General features: G+C 39.1%; 1 protein-coding gene across 4 annotated transcripts in view; it reads right to left on the reverse strand.

The window, feature by feature from the left end:
* Nucleotides 1–18,042, reverse strand: part of KCNK10 (potassium two pore domain channel subfamily K member 10) — a 69,635-nt gene that overhangs the window by 7,550 nt on the left and 44,043 nt on the right. For all 4 annotated transcript variants that reach the window (XM_013182599.3, XM_048070369.2, XM_066998233.1 and 1 more), the window contains one exon: nucleotides 3,104–3,290. In XM_013182599.3, coding sequence (XP_013038053.1) covers nucleotides 3,104–3,290 — 187 coding nt within the window. The remainder of the gene's footprint in view (nucleotides 1–3,103; nucleotides 3,291–18,042) is intronic.

The raw sequence follows: 18,042 nt of genomic DNA on the forward strand, positions 1-18,042 counted from the left end.
TGATGACAAAATATCTGCAATTCTGAGAAATTCCTTAAAATATTTCTTGACTCTTGCCAACACCATTGTAGTTCTAATAAAAGGTGAGAGGCTTGTCAGATGGGAGGAACAGTCTGTTCTTAATTTAAGATTCTTCAAAATTGCGTATTGTTCTGCTGCTATATGACCTGCCAGAGCACCTAGTAAACTTTTTTCTTCAAATTGCTGATATTCTGAAGCAATTCTGAAATTCCTGCTTCAATAGTACTTGCAACAGCATGAACACATTTTTAAGAAAAAAAAATAATACAGCTAGTCTCCCTTATCCTGAACTGCCTGCAGCCTGGTAATTTGCATACTTCACAGTTCAACCCCCTCAGGTGATAGTGTTTCCAGATTCTTTGTTTTTAAATACAGGATTCAGAGACCTCTGTGTATAAGACAGAAAAATAACTTTGCCTTCCCCTCCAAATCAGGGTATTTGATAGAAAGCCAATGCTGTATAAGCTCTGATAATAAAGATATACTGTCTGCTTGGATATCGGTTATGACCTCTGGTGGTCGTCTGGTCCAATCACCCTGCTCAAGCGGGGTCACCCAGAGCAGGTTCCCCAGGACCATGACCCGTTGGCTTTTGAAAATCTCCAAGGAGGGAGACTCCACAACCTCTCCAAGCAACCTGCGCCAGTGCTGAGACAAGCAGGAATCTTAGATGCTTTTCATGCAAGTCTCAGGAAGAGCTAGTAAAACACATACGTGGGCATTTGGCAAATACAGTGAAGGGCCTAAAACAAATGCAGTAGTAGCACCTAGGCTGCTACCTACCACAGAACAGGATAAACCTTTGTAAAAGAAAGCAGCTACAACCTCACTTTTGAGACTTCTAGACCTATCACAGTGCTACATGCACTGCAACAAAGACTAAGTCCCCCGCCTGGAACATAGGCAGAGGAATGCATATTTCCTAATCTTCGTTGAGCTGGACACCAACCTGCACCTCCTTATCACAACAGAGAGCTTTTAGGATTTTCCTATATTAAATTCCCCAGATGACACAGTTCAGTGTCTCCCCTTGAGCATTTTGCAATCTTAGATATTCTATAACTCTTTAATTTCACCCAGACTGAGCATGAGTGTGCATACAGTGACTGAACATCCCCATGAAAGCTCAGACATTTGAGCACTGGCAGGAACCCAAATATTGTTTTTGATGTTAATCTCTCCCCATCCACTGTATGAATCACTCTCTTTTTCCAGTCTTCAAGACTGCAAAACAATAGTAGGTGGGGACAGCTGTTGCTATGGTACAATGAGGCTGTTCTGATCAAATGCATCCCTGCAGAAGCTCGCTATGAAGCAGATTGTCTAGGTCTGTCTTAAGTAGAAAACAGGCAATTGATTTCTGAAAAAAGTATGAAAACACTTTTTTTCAGCCTATCAAATATTCTTTTTTTTTTTTTTCCAGACTATATCCATAATTGTATTTCCAACAGTACTACAAAAACTCTCCCAATTTGGCAAGAGTCGGGACACATTCTAGGTGGAATAAATCAGCATAGCTCCACTGATGCTGCTTTACGACATAGCATTTTCTCTTTGATGTTGAAGGGATAGAGATACAGAGAGAATAAAGTGACAGAAAATGAAAGTGACAGACAATCTTTCTCAAAACCAACAATAAAATCAAAATCTCCTGGTGATCACCTGCCTTAAGCTCTTAATCATGAGACGATCTTTGAAGTTTTCTCATTCAGGGTACCCATTTGATTTTTGAAAAATCCTGGCCACTAGTAGCAGCCCAGCTGTGTATTAAATTCTCCCAATCATGTTGAATATAGAACAATTTAAAATTTATTTTTTAAACTATATTATTAAAGAAAACATTACCAAAGTGCCACATACTTAAGAAGAATATTGTTAATTATTTTTACTTCATACTGTGGTACCACAAAGCCAGAATAGCAGTGAGTTTCTTACTTCACACTTAAGTGGTTAAAGTGGATCAAGTTCATACAATCACTTCTACTTCTGAATGCTTGTGAAATGCTTTTTACATATCTTGGGCTTTGTTTGTTCAGTGCCATTTTTTCCTCAATGTTTCACATCTTCTATACCACTATGTCAGAAAAAAAGGAAGATGAGAGTCTTGTCTACAAAAGACTTGTCTACAGCTCTTCAGCAAAGAAAACTTTACATATCTCCGTAGTTTCATTTGATGTTTTTAACTCATATTCCACTGATGTTATAGGAAATAACAAAACAGTAGCATAATATGGCTCTTTGTAACATAGGCAGCTTAATGCCTTTAACTAGGACCACTAACAGGAATGAGGAGTAGAGGTCATGCACTAATGGAAAAAGAAATTCCACTTATTTTAACCACCTTTTCCTTAGCAAAGCAGTAGAATGAAAAGAACGAGAAAATTCTCTCATCTTGCTAGCCAACAATCCTGACTTCTTTGGTAATTGATAAGGATGGATATTTATAGCTCCAGCTAGTACTGTATTCATCATAGAGAGCAGCCTCCTAGCACCGAGATGCATACATACCCCATTAGTCCTTCCTTTCCTACATGAGTTTTCCTTAACAGGGCAGCTGCAATGTAGAAATTGTTGCCAAGGCTGGAGAACAAGATCCAGCCTCTGAAATGCTGCAGTTTCTGCAACAGAGGTTTTTAGCAGCCCACTACTGCATCAAACCAGACATTTCTCCAGCCTTATAGCTCAACCCTAACTTGTAAGAGCTTTGTCCATTCATCATTTTGGCTACTTGCTTCAGCAATCAGCCTCATATTGAGACCTAATGGACTAATACAAATCCTGAATTCAATAGGAAAGTCATTTGACTTGTGCATAATTCATTGCATGATAAGGAATAATCAGGACTTCCCAGACTCCTGTTATCTACCCTGCTGAAAGCTTGCACTCTGCAGATGGAAAGGCACCTGGGTCTTAAATCAGCTTGGAGTCCTGTATGTTATTGCACAGGAACCCCAACAGAAACACCTGGCTTCGTTTCACTGGTTATAATATACTGTGAAAAGCCCCCTCTCCTCAGCAGAAAATGAATTGTAAGAGCCAAGGACCTCATGCACAGCACCTAGGCTCAAAGCTGCTCGCTCACCTGCTACAAAGTCACCAAAGCCAACTGTAGTCAGAGTGACAACCACAAAGTAAATGGACTCCAAGGCTGTCCATCCCTCGATGTGTTTGAAGATAACTGCAGGAATGGTCACAAAGACAATGCAGCCAGCCAGGATGAAGAGGATGGTAGAGATCACACGGATCTTTGTTTGGCTCACTTGTTTTTTCTAGAAAATGGAAATAACAAAAGAAAATAAAAATTGAGTATATTACTGGGACTGTATATCTTATGAATGGCAGACAAATCATGCTGGTGTAATCTTGTATTTCTGTTCCATCCATTTGTGAGTTTATTAGGTAGAACACAACCTTCTCTCTCACTGAGAACCCTCCATGGGAAATAGTGAACCTCTATGTCTGGCCACAGAAAAATGGTGATTCCCATTTTCCATTCACTAGACAGTTACTAACCTACAAGAAATACACCCTGGAAAACCAGTCCTGAGCTTCAGAAAGGCTCAGTACACTCCATTCACTCCATTTCGCGTTCAATATATAAGAAAAAGTGTATGTTCACACTGCCATACATATATGTAAGGCCACATTGCCTCACCAGCCCCAAGCATTCAACAAGGAAGACTGAGACTAAAACGAAAATAAACCTTTCCTAAAAAAAAAAAAAAAAAAAAAAAGAAAAAAGAGAGAGAGAGAGAGATTTTATTATTTTATTTACTAACAATTCATGCTTTCTAGACTTTCCTTTGACTCAGGATTTACAGCTTTCATTCACAAATATGAAGGTTAAATCTTTTCAGAAATAGATAGCTATGCTATCAGTTCACTCCAGAACTACAGGGTTTATGTCAAATACCACATAACCTGAGATAAAATTACATATGTAAATACATGCTGGAAAGCTCTTGAACAAATAGTACGCGCATTACTGGCTGCTATAAATAAATACAAATACAAGCAGTGTAATTGCAACATTTTACACTCCTAGATCATACAAACTCTCACTTTATTTAGTATAAACTTGGATTTTGTTTCCAGTAATACTGATGCAAGCCTGGATACGCACAACTGACTCTGACAGATTTATTTCAGATTTCTATGTTGTACTCAAATGAACTTGCAATTCAATAGAGTTTCACAAGAAGCCTGGAAACTACTAGAAATGTTACTGTGCATTAATTGCAGTGGCAGTGTAAATTCTGAACAAATTAGTTTTCCAAATCAAGCATCTTCCTTAACTCAGAAATGAGATTTCATTCCAGATTAGGACGTTGCCTAGACAGGAAATAAGAGGCTTCAGAAGTTATCTTTTTAATATACAAAAGGGATATTGCCTGAACTGGTTAATATCCAATCATTTTGTGAGCAGTATTGTTTCCACTAAAGCATTTATTTTAGAGGTGCAATGTCAGATTACAGATCTGTCAGATTATTAGGCATTCACCTGACCTGGGATGCTCTGTGCTTAAAACTCAGGTAGCAGCATGAATGTACAGTATTTCAGAAAGTTTTAGTTTTGGAACTGTTTGAGATTATCTCTACTCTTAATTTTTTATTTTCTGTATGTGTGCATTGTTTTCTGTGTCTGGCTGCATGGAAATAGTTAAATAGGATTAGTAATGCAATGCTATATATAAGATTAATTAAATACAAGGCATGGAAAAATTGTATTGAAATACCAAGGAGTTAAACAACCCAAGAACATAAAAACTGACTTGATCTCTTATTTCCTCTTTTCCTGGGGAGGCATCTTGAGCAGTTTTCTAAAATGCAAAGAATGATCTAGCTTTCTTTAGAGTTATGGATGCACATTAACACTGGTAGGATTTCAGGCTTACTGTATATGTAGAGAAGGGAAAGCAACTGATCATAAAGATGTTATATGGTATCTTAGGTTGGCAAACTTGCTTTTTGCCATGGAGGACAAGGATTTAACCAGACTGTGTATTTATTAGTTTTGCCACAGTGACTTGTTCACTGCTAAGTGCTTCAGTTTCCCAATATGTAAAAATGAAATGGCCAACACCTAGCTACAATGTAGGTAGGTACATGCAGTGCTGCACAGTACTGGAAATCCTTCAATAAAAAGTTCTTCGGAACTGCCGAGCACTACTAATAAAGGAAAATTTCCTTCCTTCAATCCCCATATAGCAACAATAAAATGCATTTGAACATGTATCAGGATTGTCTTGTCTCAAGATAGAAAAGAGTGGAAGGAATGATGCACAAATCAGTACTAAAGGTTCAGGACATCTGCTTGTTCATGAGTGATGAATTCAGCCAAAGGTGACTCTTTGAAGGTGTTTTTTTACTTTTTATTATTATTTTTGAAAATAATGGGAAAGGGGGTAGGTTTTTTTGTTTTGTTTTGTTTTTTAAGTAAAGATGGTAACACTGTTAATGAGAGAATCTGCAGAAAGGCCTGACTCATGGCTATTGTGCACCTCAGCCACTAGCACAAAAGCGGAGCAGCTGAGGATCTTTTCTCTTCTTTTCTCTTCTTATTCTTCCACTGGTACAAATGAATTCAGAAAGCAATGGTGAATAAGGAATAGCATTTTTAGAGCTAGTGAAAAGAGCACAAAAGCAAGACTCAGAAGCAGAATTACTTGCTGGACAATAACACATGATATTCAGGGTATAAGTGAAAAGGGGAGCTTCTTACATATAGACGTGTGTTCTGGAGACATTCAGAGTATAAATGTTATAGAACCAAGAATGCTAAAGCACAAATGTTGTTATTCATGGAATATGTACATTGTAATAATCACATATAAAAAAGGGTTGGTTTGTATGTTTCTCCTGTGGATGGAATTGACCTTGCTATTTCCCTACAAAGAACATCATGCTGTGCTGCACGTTTACTCAAGAATAAGGAAACGCATCTTTTACATTCCATATATAGCTGTATCAAATTAGACAAGATTAGTCTAAGCCACTGCACTGTACCAACTCATTATTAAAAGAAATATACATATATATACTACATATAAAGACACTAAAGGGTGAGAAATCGGTTCATACCTCAGACCTTTGAATTACTGAGTCTAAAAAATTAGGCTGGTACTTTCACTAGAAGAGAAAAAATAACATAAGTTCAAAATAAGATCAATTCTGCTAAAGAAGCTTTTTTTTTTTTTTCCTCAGGGCAGTATATTTCATAGGTACAGCCATCTTATGCCTTTTTGATACATTTGTTCTTTTTCCAGCCTGACGCTTTAATCACTATGGTATAGAACTGTTTTCCCTCTCGCTTGGTGTTCTCATGAACTCATGACTGTATTGACTAAATAGTGATCCAGCTTTAAAAAAAGGGAAAAGAACAGTTTGGCTCAGCATGGCCTAAAATGTACTAAAACAGGGCACTCCACAGAAATGGCATTCCTGCTTTCTTACAGCTGAGCTGAGCCCAGGTCTCTGGTGTTCTCTAACCACTGAGCTGTTAAACAAAAGATGGCAATCACCTGGTACTGGGTCTGGCTAGGATGGAGTAAACCTTCCCCACAGCAGCCCATTCAGTGCTATGCTCTGCACATGTAGCTAGAACATCCCTGAAATCACACCAGTGTTTTGTTTGTTGCTGAGCAATGCTGGCACAGCATCAAGATCCCACCCCAGACCTCCAAAGCCAGTAGGCTGGCGCTGGGCAAGAAGTGGGAAGGGGACATTGCCAGGGCAGCTGACCTAAACCGAGGAAAGGGATATTCCATGCCATATGGTGTCACACTCAGAAAAAAGGTGGGAAAGGGAAGGAGAAGAGGGGGCTATCATTATGAAAACGTCTGTCCTCCTGAACAACAGCTACACGTATTGAGGCCCTGCTTCCCAAGATACAGCCAAACACTGCTCATTAATGGGAAGTAGAGAACAACTGTTTTCTATGTTTCTTTGCTTCCACATGACCCTTGCTTATTTTTTTTTCCCTTTAATGAGATTACCCTTATCTCAACCCATGAGCCTTTTTCTTTCTCATCATACTTCCCCCCTCTCTCCCTTTGAGGAGGGGAAGTGAGAGAGCAGATGTGGTGAAGTTGAGCAGCCCAGCAGGGTGAAACCACCACACACCTGCAGATCAGGGTCAAACCACATGTCTGTCTTGCACAGTCTTAGTGGGAAGAAAAAAAAAAAAAAAAAAAAAAAAAAGAAAGGTCAGTCACTTAATCCTAGTTTCTTAAACCCATTTTCTCAGCAGCACCTTCCTCAAGCACTGATATACGTAGTTACTTCCAGGTACAGGATTACATGTCATACACACCCAAACTTTCCTCAGAAGAGACTGGTTTTGGTTTTCCCATTCAGCATGCAGCTGTTATGGACCACAAGCACCTACCTATCCCCACGTACTAACACAGGGAAATTTGGCCTCTACATGATTTTTGTGAATCTCACTCACAGAGCCAATCTGTTCAATTTGCAACCCCATGATAACTCGCATCAAATGTGCCTTTTAACATCAGATTGTGTCAGAAACATGTAGAGAACCAGTGAATTCTCTGAAGAAGGGATCGTGTTTTTGTACTTCATTAAGACTGCCCCAGTTCAATTTAAGGAAAAAAAAAATATATAGACCTTTAGACTAGTAATGATACCGCTAAGTTAGACATCATAAATAAAATTAGCTGTTCTTTCCCTTCATGGTGTCAGTTTATCATCATATGACCTAGAAGGAGTTTCCACATCTCCCTCCTCCTACCTGGCCTCGTCTTACTATACAGGTCTCTGTAATAGTACTCCAAGTAGACTCTTCAAGTACTGCAGGTCTTTGCAGCATAATAGGTCTATCTGTCAAAGAAACTTAGAAATATCTCATGTTCCCGCAGCATATGAACTTCCAACAACCTTGCAGAACTTCCAACAACCTTGCAGAAAACATTTTTCCAATGACTTTACTAACAAACAAGAATTGCATTTACGATTTTGACAGTGAAAGAACTTTGTTTTTTAGCAGTATTTGCAAATTAGAGCCAAACACTGAAAGACAAATAGCTGAGCAACTCCAGCCAGGCTAACACAACCTCTGAGCCCATTTCATGGCATACATACAGAGTTTTCTACAAGTGTCAAAACGAAACAGAGGTCTTTTTCTGGGAAAAGTAGTTAATCTCATAGTGGTTTACGTTAAATGAAAACACTTTTGAAAGGGATGTTTTCTATTTTTTGTTGCTGTTTTATCAACCAAGTTCTCTCTACATTTATGAAGCAGATGATTTGTGAGCCATTCATCAACTATAAACAAATTAGTGCTTGCTTATGAGACAGTCTTCAATTTAAATCTAACTAGAGCAAATCTGAAAAAAAAAAGATTAAAAAAGAAATCTAATAAAAGAACAAAGAGTTTTCTATTATATAACAACCTATGAGGAGTCATCTCCATTTACTGATGAAGTTGCTGATTTTACTCTTAAGGTAGTTAAGTGCTAAACAGGCAGCATCACAGAATCACAGGATATCCCAAGCTGGAAGGGACCCAGAAGGATCATGAGTTCAACTCCTGGCTCCACACAGGACCACCCCTAAATCAGACCGTATGTCTGAGGGCATTGTCCAAATGCTTCTTAACTCCAGCAGGCTCGGTGCAGTGCCCACTTCCCTGGGGAGCCTGTCCTTGTGCCTGACCACCCTCTGGGTGCAGAACCTTTCCCTAGCACCCAGCCTGACCCTCCCCTATCCCAGCTCCATGCCGTTCCCTCGGGTCCTGTCGCTGTCCCCAGAGAGCAGAGCTCAGCGCCCGCCCCTCCGCTCCCCTCGTGAGGGAGCTGCAGGCCGCCATGAGGCCTCCCCTCAGTCTCCAGCTCTCTAAGCTGCACAAACCCAGTGATCTCAACCACATTTCATAGGCCTCCAGATCCTTTATTATCTTTGTCGCCCTCCTTTGGACACACCCTAATACTTCTACGTCCTTCTTACATTGTGGCACCCAAAACCGCACACAGTGCTTGAGGTGAGGCCACACCAATGGAGAGTAGGGTGGGACAATCACCGCATAGGACATCATATTGTTCGTACTAATTCAAACAACTACTGTCAGCCTGCTTTAGTGTCAAGAGGGTGAGGACAGATATTCTCATGGAGAGATCCTTATTAGTAGAAATTAGTTCTTCGGCATTTTTTCCATCAACAATTGTTACCTTGTCTTTTCCTTGTTTTCTTTTACATACACTGGGGTCTTACCAATTTTGGTCTTATCTGATAACTTCAGAAGTTAAGAGAAAAGCATTTTTTTTTTTTTCTCTCTCTCTTTTTTTTTTTTTTATGTCTCTTGTCCCAGATCTGCGCTGATGAACCGGATGGCTATTGCCCTTTCCAGGTGAATTTCAGGTGTAATTTCAGTTACAAATTTTCTGACCTGACCACTGACAACAAAAGGAGCAACATAAGAACTAGGTTCTTAAGTTCCCAAGCTGAGGCCACTGAGATGACACAAATTCCTTCAAAAAGGAGTAGATTTTTTTCCAAGTAGAAGACATTAAGCATGGGATCAAAAGATACTACAGTCAGTTTTCAGACCAGACTAAATGCTAAATATATGGAACATTACACCATATTTCCCACGTGCTTGTTCCAAGGTTTTGTAGTGTCGCCTTTCATTTCATAGAAACTAGACCAATATACAGCACTACTCAAGCAAAAATATCGCTGGAACATTTGCTGCCTCACAGTGAGTTCATATGGTTCCTCTGTCTTCCAAAGATTTTCTTTTCTGAATTCCTGACAAATATCCCCAGGACTTCAAGCAAGTTGTTTACCTTTTTGGCTAGTTGACCAGTGTCATATTTTTAGTGCTAATATACTGTGCCTTCACGGAACATGCTGTCCTCATCTCTGCACAAGGCTCTGTATTTTGGAACACTCCTCCAAAGAAAACATATTTCTTTAACATGTCTTTTGTCCCCTTTGCCTACTCCTAACTTTATGCCCTCTCCCATGCTGCCAGCTATTCTTGGAACAGATTCTCTCTTCCTGTGCTCAAATTAAGCAGCTCATCTTCTAAATCACTTCCTCTAGATCAAAATATTTTAACAAAGGAAAACCAGTCTTTGTACTCAAAGCATAAAAGAGAATATCAGATATATCGATCCTATTTTTTCCTCTGCCACAAACAGAGGAATACCTAAGTATGTCCATAGTAAAAACATTTTTGGCAGGCTAGTACAGACAGCACCTATAGTTATGGGTTCACACTGCTTGCCTTTCAGATCAGTAAAATGTAAGCCAGCCCAGATCCAGAGCCTGGCACAAAACGCAGTAAGGTGAGTAGCCCATCTCGGCAGGCTATTCTGAAAGACTGGAACAACACTGGACTCACAGAGCTCCTCTGTGGTGAGCAGTATAGCCATATCAACATCACTGCTGCCTACACCTGTTGTTGTGTATTTCTCTCTAACTTCTCCTAGCTCCTTCACATTCAAAATGACACTGAAAGTAAATTTGTTTTCAGTATCACTTGTGTACACATAACATCTAAGAAAAATATATCAAATTTTTTGTTCTTGACTTCGTTTTGCGGCAAAGTTACTCTTGCAGTGTGTGATAACATTGGATCATAGAATCACAGAATGGTTTGTGTTGGAAGTGACCTTAAAGATCATCCAGTTCCAACACCTTATTCGTCCATCGTTCCCCCCCCACATCATGGGCAGGGACACCTTACACTAGACCAGGTTGCTCAAAGTCCCATCCAACCTGGCCTTGAAAGGCCTTGAAAGAACACTTTTCTCTGGCAACCCGTTCTAGCACCTCACCGCCCTCACAGTAAAGAATTTGTTCTGAATACCTAATCTAAAACTACCATCTTTTAGTTTAAAGCCATTACTCCTTGGCCTATCACTGCACCCCCTGATAAAGAGACCCTCTCCAGATTTCTTGTAGGCCCCCTTTAAGTGCTGCAAGGCCACAATGAGTTCTCTCTGGAGCCTTCTCTTCTCCAGGCTGAACAACTCCAACTCTCTCAGCCTTTATGAAGATAGGAGAGGTGCTCCAGCCCTCTGATCACCCTCACAGCCTCAACTTAGTAATTATTTACGTTATTTGGCAATAAATTAGTTTAAATTTCCCAAGTTGAGTATGTTTTGCCTGTGACAATACTTGGTAAGTGATTTGGCTTATTTATTTTAATCCAGATTTTTTCCCCTCTTGTTTTGCCTGTTTTCTCCTCTGGGGGGGAAGGAGCAAGGGAGAGAGCAGCTGCATGAGCAGCCAGGGCCAACTCACCACATCAAAGAAGGCAACGCCCTCTGAAAGCCTAGAAGCAGAATTCCAGTAAGATATCTGAAATATATATATGACATTTCAGACACCTCCATGTGTTAAGAACAGTGGTTTGAGCCATTCCACTAGAGACAGGCTTCCCTCACTCTGCCAAAGCAGCTCTCTTGGTGTCTCTGTGCTATTTTAATTCTTGTTTTTTTTTTTTTACAAAGAACACTGCTATTGCTGCAAAAGAAGATGCAAAATCCATCCCCTATTTCTTAAGTGTAGTAAGTAGCATAGGGCAGATGGATATAAAAAGCTGTAAGCACTCCCGTTTGTTACTAAGCTTGGTAGAGACAATCCTGAATACGTGCAAGGCACAGGTCAGGGAAAAGAAGGATTTATTCTTTACATAGCTTTTTTCCCCATAAAACCACACTTGTGCAGGGTGTTTGCCTAGACCCAGATGGAATACACAACAAGCTTCTCACAAGGCAACAGCTTTCTCAAATGTTATTTTTATAAACTGCTAGGCATAGTTCTTGCTGTAATCATAATGTGAGTACTGATATAGTGTTATGAAAATAACAAAACACTGGTATGGAAATTTTCTAGGCTTGATATATCCCTTTTCAATCTTCAAGCACAGATAGGACTTTCTTATATGAACCAACTAATTTCATCAAGTTGCTCATTATGCTACTGAAGAAACAAAAATAACAATATTAAGCCCAAACCTCTGTTCTGGCTGAGCTGTATTCAGGACAAGAAAAAATAAACATGGGAAAAGAGGGATCGACTCTCTATGTACTTTTCCCAGACACTGGAGCAGACAGAGTGCAACAGAGACTCATGGCATAGACTTAAGCAAATTCAAAGGATGCATTCAGAGGTTAAATTTGGAATATATTGCTCCTTTCCTCCTTCATTCCCTAAACTCTCTTTTGAGTTATACCTATTTTCTCCTCTTCCAGGGAGGAAGAATGGGTTAATAATGGTCGCTGTGCAACCTTCCCTTTACCTGAAAGGATTCTATGTTGCCAGTCCTGGTAACCCTTTATTTTGATCATTGCTGAGTCAACACTTTCATCTTGTTCATCAGTGCAATTCAGAGGAATAAATAAAATGCAGTTATGAAGAAGCAAAGTGCCACATAACAGCAAAGCTACATTTATTAGTATGTGCTGAGTCTAATCAATAAATGCTCTGAGACAGAGAAAAACAATTATTGTAGCTAGATCAATGAGAGATCTAGTTATCTATAGCATGATGTGGCCAATTGCAAAGACTTAACAAGAAACTGAAAATCGGTGTTAGAATTATCTCCTCTTTGCAGGATGGAGAAAGTCAATATTTCTTTTGCTAGCTCTGCTTGGGCTTTGACTTTTTGCTCTGTCATGTTTTGGTATTATTTTCTTCCTCTCTAGTGAAACAAAACATCCAGATTCCTTCAAGCTGTTGAGTATTCAGAACATTGTCTCCACGCCACAATTCTCTCCCTGTCCCTCCCACCTTTCTTCAACATTTTGCAGGAGCTGCCACTGCTGCCTGCTTATAGTTCATATTCCAAGGTAAAAGGAGGACAGGGAGCACTGTTGAAAGGAAAGGGTTGGCATGGGGAGAAGAAGGCCTCAAATACTTTGTCCCATGGCTCAAAACATTTCCTATTGCCACAGGGACATACGCATATGCCACAGGAATATATGGACACGTAAATTATGTTAGAGTGGTTAATATGATAGCTTGACAGTCCTGAAAGCTGAAGACAGAATACACAAAGCAACATCACACTACATTTGCCATCTTCATACAGCCTGTATGCTCCTTGAAGGAGCATCTCCAGTGAGAAAGTAGCACAGCCCTCATGCCTCAGATGAGTTACTATGTGCAGGTACCCACACGAAATAAATCCTACCAACTGCCCTTCATGAGCCATCACCACTCTCACATTCAGTCTTTGATACTTCCCCCCAAGGCTACCCACAGGAGTTTTGGAGGATATTTTGAAGAATAGTAACTAGAATGCTCTTCTATGTATGTGTCAGTGTGGGATCAACAATCACTGTATTATTAGTGATTTTGAGCTTTAGTTGCATTTCTGTCTTGCTTTTCCTTTGGACATAAGTCAGATTTTCAGAGATATCAAAACCAGCATCAAAACCCTGGAACATAGGATTTGGCACTTTTGCACTGCGCTGTTAACACAGAGAAGTTTGCCCAGCAATATGACCAAAACTTGAAGCAAACAACAAAGGGAGGATATTCACCAGTAGTGCTTAGGAAACACTTTAACTTTCAAGTCATTGTTTTAAAAGTTCACGTTTTATTTGGCATTAATCAGCAGCTTCTATTGAAGTATCTCATTTTTTTAAGCCTAACACAGATTATTCAAGAAACCCCAGCTGTTCAGTATACTCTTAATCACGCTTTCAGCTCCTGTTTGTCTTGTGTTTCATGAAGGAGAATTGTTTGAGACTAATGGGGTTTATTTAAAGTGCTCTTCACTGGAATTAAAAGTTATGTGACTAATACTAATTTTAGCAGGAGGCAGGCATGTGTAATTTTACCCTTTAGAATAGTGGTTCATAGCTATTTCAAACCATAAAGGATTATTTAACTCCCTTCCTAAAGAAGAAATTAGTGATTCAGGCTCTGTATGGAAACGCATCTCCTTGCTACTGCTTATCCTTAGGTCACTCTGAATACTGACCTGGTTTCAAACCAAATGAGAGTTGGCAAGCACGAGGCTTTGATACAGAGAAAGTAATTGTGCTAATCTTTTTTCACTGAAAAACAAAAACAGAACAAACAAACAAACAAACAAAAAAGAAAAGAAGTACACAGAGGGAACAATAGGTGGCAGAAAGACAGAAATCATATTCTGGGGAAAATCCTTGATGTACATGATAATTAGCCTGAGTATGTAAAAATTATCAGTGGAAAAAAAAAAAAAACATTTCCTGAAAACTTAACTTCAACAATACTTCACCATGTTTATGTTCTTCTTTAAGGATGATAAAACATCATCCATATGTTTGGAAACCCTTTCACTCAGGCACAATAGCATCAATTGCTAAATAACTCTCTTATCTTGCACTTAAATCAGTTTTCTAGCCATTAATTGCCAACTTTACCTGTCTTTGGTTTATTAATGTATTCTCTGTAAACATTCAAATATGCTAAAACGTGAGGCTCCACAAAAAGGCAAAATAAAGAAAGGATCTTCGGTTCATTTACTACACTACCTACAGTCTATCTACAACCAGAAAGCAACATAATAAAAATTGCTTCCTAAACGAAAAATGTGTTATTATGATTTATTGTAATACAGACAGATACCCAGATACCCAACAGCAATAAATAAAAGCTTTGTATTAATCATGGATCCCTCATTTGTTTTTGTAGAAAATACTGTTTTAAGAGATGTAAAATATTAGGGGCATTGCAGTTCGGTGACAAAAGCATGACTTCAGTTAGAAGAAATATTGAAAGTTTGAACCTCTAATAATTTTAAATAATGAAGAAAAAATAATAAAAAGATATTAAAAGGCCTCAAGTAAGCAGGCAAAGCAGTACAAAATTTCCTCTGGAGTGCCCTGTATTCAGTGATCTATATCGCTAAGCTACATTGCTCTGTGTTTAGCACTTAGAGAAAGAAGTGTTACAGTAATAGCAGTGATAGCTACTTTGGGGAATAAACTTCAGTGTATATTGGGTTTCAGTTTTGGTGCATTGAGCTGGGTTGAGATTCCCAGATAACGTTACATTCTAGATTTAAGCTAGTTATAAAGCATTATTTTAGAATAGTCTTTCCTCCATTTATAGTATCACCTATTCAGAGAGACTGATTTGACTCGAAAATCAGAACATTTAATATATCTTCCTGAGAGATAATAAACATAATAAACAGTAAATAACATGTTCTTCCTTCTTAGAGCTTCTGACTTGTCTCTCTAGCAACCCAGGTATGTCCTTTCAACTACCACCAGGTTCAACACCTCCTGGGGCTCTCCTCAGAGGTAGATTCACTTCAAGACCTTCATGATCCTCTCTTTGAAGTTGCCTCAGGCTGATGTATTTTCTCAAGCCCTATAGGCCTAACAGACCAAAAGGTAGTCAAAGAGGTTTAAAAGGCCTTCCAGAGATGTCAAGATCTATACCTAACTGTTCAGTTTTATATTAACCCTTAAACTGGATTAATTTTGCAAGAGGTTATTGACTTGCAGGGTTAAATTAAAATATGCTCCATGATCAGCCCCAGTAAGCTTTAGGCTGTAAACTTGGCAAAGAAATGATCTGGTTAAGAACAAACCAGCAAAAGGTTTGCTTCACTTATTTTATTTTCCCTGAAGTGGATTAGCTATAAGCATCACTAACTGAATTAAATACCCAATTTGAGGAGATAAAATATCAAAAGCTGGTACTCCAAGTCTTGGATCCACAGATTTTGTCATGAATTCCTGTTTCCTAGCATACTTTATCAGCAGTGTGCAGAAAAGATACATATAGCAGAGTGGGAAAGTGAATTAAAGAGTAAAAACAACATATTAAAGGTTATACCACAAGTCAATGACTGAACCTAAAATAGAATCCAGAGACAAATTTGGCTCTGGTGAATGGAGAGTCATTGAATGAAGAAGTCACAGCCTGCACCATTTCACCCATAGTATTATTGTTTGGCAATATCTTGTATTAAATGTATAGTCCTTGTATCGAGGACTACTAAAGCAGGTAATTTTAAAAAGCAAAATTAAAACTTCCTGCTATCTTTCCATACCCATAATTAAAGCACCAGTTGGAAACATGAAAGATGTGGCCTGCACGTTCTCAAGGGGAAAGGTATTTCAGAGACAGACATTGTAAATTTACCACTCCTGCCTTTCATCCCCCAGTTCAACATTGTGAGAGTCAACAGTCACACTTCTGCCATTGCTGGGCGTACTATAGTAAAGTGTCCAGATGGCCCTGGGTCTGGACTGCTTCACAACCAAGAAAACTAATTAGAAGAACAACTATTTTTAAGAAGGGCATTGAAGAAATCCAGGCACGAAGGAGCATAAAGAGAAATACATTTGTCGAGTACAGAGAGACTAACAGTCTTCTTTATAACTAGTTACTGATGAACTAGAAGTGAATGTACCCAGAGTGTGTTCCAAACCAGAGCACTCATCTTGACAATGAAGTCCTGGATTTCAGAAGCACTCATGTATTTTAACTGAAACAGTTGTCAGACTGTTTACTAAAAGAAGGCTTGAAACATGCCTCCTCAACATGTTCTATTGTTTTCTGCATAGTGAAACTCCTTTTCAAGAGAAAGGAGTTAAAAGTACATCCATCAAAAGTGGTTCACAATCCACTCCAGTGTGGTGGAAGATAGACTGAATTTTCATAGGCTGAAAAAGTCGTTGTGCTGAGGTCTCATTTCCATGAGGACAGCATATAAGACATAAGTTGTTACAGACAAAAGATTCCGAAGAGTAACTTCTCTTCCTTAAAGTTTTTGTTACCAAGTTCATATGAAACGTTATTCTTGCCAGTGAAAGGGAATTAAAATGGAAGCCTACCACGCACTCCCTACATTGCTGGACTAAACACATGGTTTGAGGTAGTCGCTTTCAGAGCACTCATCTGCTAAGGATGGCTGCAAAGCCAATCTCAACTTATGGCAAGATAAAAGAGCAAGAGCCTGTCCATCTTGTATATCAGCATCCAGCAAAGTCACCATATTATGGGAGTCCATAACAGGAAGTCTTGCTTTAAAGTGGTGAAGAAACTAAAGTAGTCTCAGCCCTCATTTTATCCTATTACCTCGATGGTCGCAGGACTATGCTGAGGAAGGAGTCTCCTGTGAGGAAATGGTGCAATGGTGCTTCCTTCCTACTCTCTGCCCATCCCAAGGTAAAAACTGCAGGGAAGAGCCTAACAGCAGTGCCAGGCTAGGAGGAGCAGAAAGATTAACAAAGAAGAAACAGATGGATAGTCAAAGTACACCTGGAATTATGAGGGAAACTTTCCTCTGTCATGTAGCAATTGGCTGTTTGCTCCTAATTCCCCATTCTTCTAGCAGTATCTTCACATCAGCTTCACTGAATTCCTATCATCCCTAAACACTTCTTCAAACTCCTCAGCCTCACTTCTTTTTTAATTGCCATCTAGCTTCTTCCCTCTAAAACTTTCCATCTCACAACCAACCTGCCACTTGCTATCACATTTCCTCTGCCTATCTCTGCCTATATATTTTCCTGTCCATTTAAAAACGCTGTTTATAAATCGCTGTTACCTCAGAATCTTTGTGCAGAGGCCCTGTTCTTGGCTGGCTTCTCTGGTATCAAAGTGGTAATAACCAATAATAGAATGTAATTAGATCTACTGTATTTATTGTAACAATGAGAAATCCTTACTAAATTATGAAAACATAGAATCTGGTGGCTGATTTTTGATGTTCCTCAGACATTTTGGTTTTGGGGAAATGACCCGGGAGACTGTTAGACTAAACTCTGAACACTGGAATTTCTGCTTATAAATCTTGTACCACCTTGGAACAAGATTGTGTACGTGCACCACTAGGCTGACTTTCATGTCCCCTCCTGACAGTTCTGTCCAGAGACAGAATACCAGCAGATGGCAGGTTGATCATTGCTCTGGCCTGTTCCCTTGTGGAAGTTCTTGAATGCAATAAAAACAATTAAAATAAAATAAAATAAAATAAAAAGTAGATTTTTTTCCTTACAGAAAATAACAGTAAATAACACTATATTAAAAACAAGAAGATAA

This window comes from Anser cygnoides, chromosome 5 (genome assembly GCF_040182565.1).
Source record: "Anser cygnoides isolate HZ-2024a breed goose chromosome 5, Taihu_goose_T2T_genome, whole genome shotgun sequence".
Taxonomy (NCBI): Eukaryota; Metazoa; Chordata; class Aves; order Anseriformes; family Anatidae; genus Anser; species Anser cygnoides.